Genomic DNA, 4634 nt, shown 5'->3' with positions numbered 1-4634 from the left:
ACAAAGAATAAGCTAATTCTGGGGGGAGAAAAGAATCAAATACAACAAAAATAATATAAAAAAAAAAAACCCTACTCCACCTTTGTAATATTTATCACTATGTTTAATAAAGAAAGGAATGGTTTATAACTGCTGATGCCACTGGTGTGTTGTGTTGGGGCTGGGGGGGGGCGGTTTGGCCTTGCTGGGGATTGTTTGGTGGGGGGGGGAGCCCCTAAATTAAGGTAGGGATGGGCCCCCCCCAAAAAAAAGTCCCCCCACCCTGTCCCTGCCAAGCCCCAGGGGACATGGGGACAGTGGCATTCGTGCCCCCCCCGAGCCTTGAGCTCTTGGGTGACACATCCTCCCCACAGGGGTGACACACACACCCCACCCCCCCCCCCCCAATTTACTACAGCAACTAGACTTGCTACAAAAGAGTTTATTTGCAAAAAAAAACCAAAAAAAAACCCAAAAGAAAGATTATGTTTGTATATATAAAGAGCAGGACCCTGAGGTGGGGGGGGAAGGCACTGGTGGCTGGGGGGGGGGGGTGGGTACCCCACGAGTGGGGCTGGGGACACGGACGGACGTGGGGACCCAGGAGGCATTTGGGGACGGACGTGGGGACCCCCCCGGGGACAGGTTTGGGGTACCCGGGGGGTGGTGGGACGGACGTGGGGGACCCGTGGGGCACCCGCTGCTGGTGGGACGGACACGGGGCGCTTTGGGGCACCCGGTGCCGGGCTACCCGGGGGGCTTGGGGTGCCCGGGGGGGGTGGGGGGGTGTCTAAATGCGGAAGCGGCCGTCCAGGACCCCCTCCCAGAGCGCGGGGCCGAGGGGCACGTAGGCTTTGGTGGTCTCGTCCAGCAGGAAAAGGGGGTCGGGGACGCGGGCCGGGTCGAAGCCCTCCTGCGCCAGCCGCACCTTCTGCTGCTTGAAGGTCTCCGTCATCGCCAGGCGCTCCTGGGAGGGCGGCAGGGTGGGTTTGGGGGGACCCCCTCCCTCCTCACATCCCGTGTACACCGCCCCCCCCCCCCCAGTGCACCCCGTTACCTGCAGCCGGAGGAAGCGGGGCCGAGCGTAGGGCGGCAGGAGCTGCTCCACGTGCCGGTAAAGCGCCGGACCGTCCAGCCGGCAACCGGGGCGCAGCACCAGCGCCGCCATCCCCGCGCGCCCCTCGTGGCCTGTGGGTGAGGGCAGAAATTTTGGGGAGGGGGGGGGGGAAGACACCAGCGGGCTGGGGCGGGGGCACCGACACCCATCAGGGTCGGGGCGGGGGGCATCACTACCTGGCACGGTGACACCGTAGACGGTGGCTTCTTGCAGGGACTCGTGGGCCACCAAGGCTTCAGCCACCTCTGTGGTGGCCACGTTCTCGCCTTTCCACCTGGGAGGGGGGACAACAGGGATGAGCAGGATTGGGGGCTGAGCCCCCTCCCCATCTAATATTTGATGAGGGTGAGCTCCCGGCCGTGCAGTGGATGGGGGTGTGTGGGGCTGCGGCACTGGGAGCGGGGGGTTCCCCCATGGTGGGGGGGGTGTCTCTGGCACCTGTAGGTATCCCCAGTGCGGTCGCGGAAGTGGACGAACTGGGCCGCATCCTGCTCCATCAGGTCGCCGGTGCTGAAGTAGGTGTCACCCTCGGCAAAGACCCCCCGCAGCAGCTTCTGCTCCGACAGCTCCCGGCTGCCGGCGTAGCCCAGGAAAGGGGTCCGGGGGGTCACCGGGGCGATCAGCAGCCCCGTCTCACCTGTGGGGATGGGGACAAGTGACGGGGGGTGGCACCCATGGGGACCCCCCCCCCCTCCCAGGGCTCTCCCTCCCCCCCCCCCCTCCCCAGCCCCACTACTCACCCGTCCCCACGCGGATGCAGCGCCCGGTCGCGTCCCGCACCGGCACTCCCTCCGTCACGTCGTAGCGCACGATCTCGAAGGGCGAGAAGAGCTGGGGAGAGGGGCCCGGGTGGGTGTCAGCATCCCAGCACGGGTTAGGGGGGGGCACAGCACCCCCCCCACCCCCCCCCTCACCTTGTAGATGAAGCTGCTGCGCCCCACGGCCCCCGGCGTCCCCGTGTAGTTGAAGAGGGTGACGTTGCCCTCGGTCATCCCGTAGGTCTCCACGATGCGGATGGCCCCGAAGCGCTGCAGGAAGCTCCGCCAGACGTCGGGGCGCAGCCCGCTGCCCACCGCCAGCCGCAGCCCGTGCTCCCGCTCCCCAGGGCGCTGCGGGGACAGGGTCAGATTTGGGGGTGCTTCTTAGACCCTCTTCCCCCCCCCCCCCCCCTCCCTCCACCACCGCTTCCCCTCCTCAACCTCGGGCTGGTTGACCAGGTAGCGGCAGAGCTCCCCGATGTACTGGAAGACGGTGACTCCCTCGGCGCGACAGTCATCCCAAAACTGGCTGGCTGAGAACTTCTCCTTCAGCACACAAGTGGCCCCTGTGGAAAGCCAGGATGGAGGGGGGGGAATCAGCTCCCCAAAATGGCCCCGGGCTCGCCACGGGGTCCCCGGCCCTGCTCACCGATGCCGATGCAGCCGACGATGCCCAGGAGGGACCCGGCCATGTGGTAGAGGGGCAGCGCCAGGTACACCACGTCCCGGCTGGAAGCTCCCACCAGCTCGTAGAAGCTCAGGCACATGATGGACTTGAGGTGGGAGACGCGGGCGGCTTTGGGGAGACCTGGAAGGGGAAGATGGCATCGAGCCCCCCCCCCCCCCGCCTCCACTCGCCCAGGGCACCCCGTCCCACCAGCCGCGGGCCCCCACCAGTGGTGCCGGAGGTGAAGATGTAGAGGCAGGTGTCGTTCATGTCCTCGGGCTGCCAGACGTCCTCGGGCTCCAGCTCCTCGGAGGCCGCATCCAGCAGCTCCTGCAGGGCCACGGTGCCGGGGGGGTACGGCCCCGAGCCCAGCACCCACACCACGATGCCGTCCTCCCGCAGGCTGGGCAGGATGGGCTCCACAGCCGCAAACAGGTCTGGGGAGTGTAGCGGGGGGGGACACAGGACAGGCTGGTGTGGGGGCACGTCCCAGGAACAGCTTGAGGATACGCCCCCCCCCCAATCCCAGCCTAAGGTGGGGAGAGGTTGGGGCCCTGTCCCCACCCATGTCCCCTCTACCTTCAGGGACATCCCCAGCCCTTGGCTCCCTTGTTTCCACCCCAAGCCCTGGCCCAGGGGTGGGGGGGGGCTGTGAGGGGCAAATGACCAGGCAGGATCCCTGCAGGGCACACGGGTGGGACCAGTTTGGGGGAACCAAACCATGGCACAACCGGAGGGACCCACAGAGGCCACCCACGTAACCCCCCATCGCCCCTGAGCTGAACCACCCTGGCCCCGTGAGCCCTGAGCTGTCTGCCCCCCACCCCCGGTTGGCAGTGCGGGACACCCCCAGCACCCCCGACCCTGTCACCTGCGCTGACCCCGGTACCACCCCCTCCCCGGTACCCCCGCTTCCACCCCGCTGCCCCCGCTACTAACGCCACCCCCACCCCACCCCCCCCCCCAAACCCGGCCCTTCCCCGGTGCCCCCCTTGAACCTTCACCATCCCGCTGCCCCCCGCTCCCCCCTCCCCGGGGCCGTTGCCATCCCCGCAGCTCCCCCGTAGCTCTTCCCCCCGCTATTCCCCGGTCCCCCCCCCCCCCCCATTCCCCCCCGGTCCCCTGTGTGTGTCCCCCCCCCCAGTTGCTCACCATCCGCCACCAGCAGCCCCCGCGCCCCGCAGGCGCGCAGGCAGTGCCGGAGAGCGGCGGGGGGCAGCGCCGTCCCCAGGAAGGCGGGTCGGGCTCCCACCGCCGCCAGCCCCAACCACCCCCAAACGAACCGCGGCTCGTTGCCCACCAACAACCCCACGGTCACGCCGGGACCCACTACCACCCCCACACCCCCCCCCTCCCCGCCGCCGCCCGCGGGCCGCCCCCGCAGCGCGTTGGCCACCCGCGCCACCCTCCGCGCCGCCCGCCCGTACGGCTCCGCTCCCCCCGCCGCCCGCAGGAACGGCCGCTCCGGCGCTTCCCGCGCTGCCCGGAGGAACCGGGCGACCAACCCCCGTGTCCCCCCCCCCCCCCGCCGCCGCCCGCCGCCGGCACCGGGCCGCCCGCAGCGCGAAGCCCAGGTCGGCCCAGAGGTGCGGCCGGAGCAGCCGCTGCAGCAGCGCCAGAGCCGCCACCGCCGCCGCCACCGCCACCAGCGCCATGGCCCGCCGCGCCCCGCCCACGGGGACACGCCCACGGGGACACGCCCACGGGGACACGCCCACGGGGACACGCCCACGGGGCGGGAGACACGCCCCGCCACCGCCCTTCCCCCCCCCCCCCAAAAAAAAAAAACCGCCATCCCGCCCCCTGGTTCCCCCCCGTTCACCCCCCACCGTGTCTCTGGCGCCGTCCCACCCCACCCGCGTTCCCAGCACCGTCACCCGCCCCCCCCCCATGTCATCCCCCACCCCCCCTCATTCACGTCCCCAACATCACTGTCCCCAGCCCCACCCTCCTTCACTACGTTCCCCCCCCACGCCATCCCCACCCCCCCACCATGTCCCCATCCTCCTCATCACTGTCCCCCCAGCGTGGCCCCGCCCCATCCTCCTCGCCACCCCCCCCCCCCCCCATCACGTCCCCCCATCCTCATCCTCCTCGCCACTGTCCCCAGGCC

The 4634-nt window shown here is 69.6% G+C and overlaps 1 protein-coding gene across 1 annotated transcript; it reads right to left on the bottom strand.

Moving 5' to 3' along the window:
* Positions 1–401: 401 nt before the first annotated feature.
* On the bottom strand, positions 402–4316 carry SLC27A3 (solute carrier family 27 member 3). Its single transcript, XM_042784908.1, has 10 exons — positions 3674–4316; positions 2749–2958; positions 2504–2662; positions 2296–2420; positions 2011–2205; positions 1837–1927; positions 1535–1733; positions 1273–1370; positions 1037–1167; positions 402–946 (listed from the first exon to the last, which is right to left on the bottom strand). The coding sequence occupies exons 1-10, from the start codon at positions 4314–4316 to the stop codon at positions 770–772; spliced, it is 2028 nt and encodes a 675-aa protein (XP_042640842.1). The 3' UTR covers positions 402–769.
* Between the last annotated feature and the right edge of the window lie 318 nt (positions 4317–4634).

The sequence above is a fragment of the Tyto alba genome, unplaced genomic scaffold (assembly GCF_018691265.1).
Source record: "Tyto alba isolate M040663 unplaced genomic scaffold, T.alba_DEE_v4.0 Super-Scaffold_8, whole genome shotgun sequence".
NCBI classification, from domain to species: domain Eukaryota; kingdom Metazoa; phylum Chordata; class Aves; order Strigiformes; family Tytonidae; genus Tyto; species Tyto alba.
The sequence above is the reverse complement of the archived record's forward strand: the minus strand, read 5'-3'. Positions and strand labels throughout refer to the sequence as shown.

What these genes read in the sequence shown, in the direction of transcription:
- SLC27A3 (XM_042784908.1), bottom strand. Translation starts at nt 4,316, where the DNA reads ATGGCGGTTTTTTTTTTTTGGGGGGGGGGGGGAAGGGCGGTGGCGGGG. An exon ending in CGTCGGCTGCATCGGCATCG is followed by an intron (nt 2,421 to 2,503) that starts GTGAGCAGGGCC and finishes GGCTTTCCACAG; the next exon opens with GGGCCACTTGTGTGCTGAAG. An exon ending in CCCGCTTCCTCCGGCTGCAG is followed by an intron (nt 947 to 1,036) that starts GTAACGGGGTGC and finishes CCGCCCTCCCAG; the next exon opens with GAGCGCCTGGCGATGACGGA.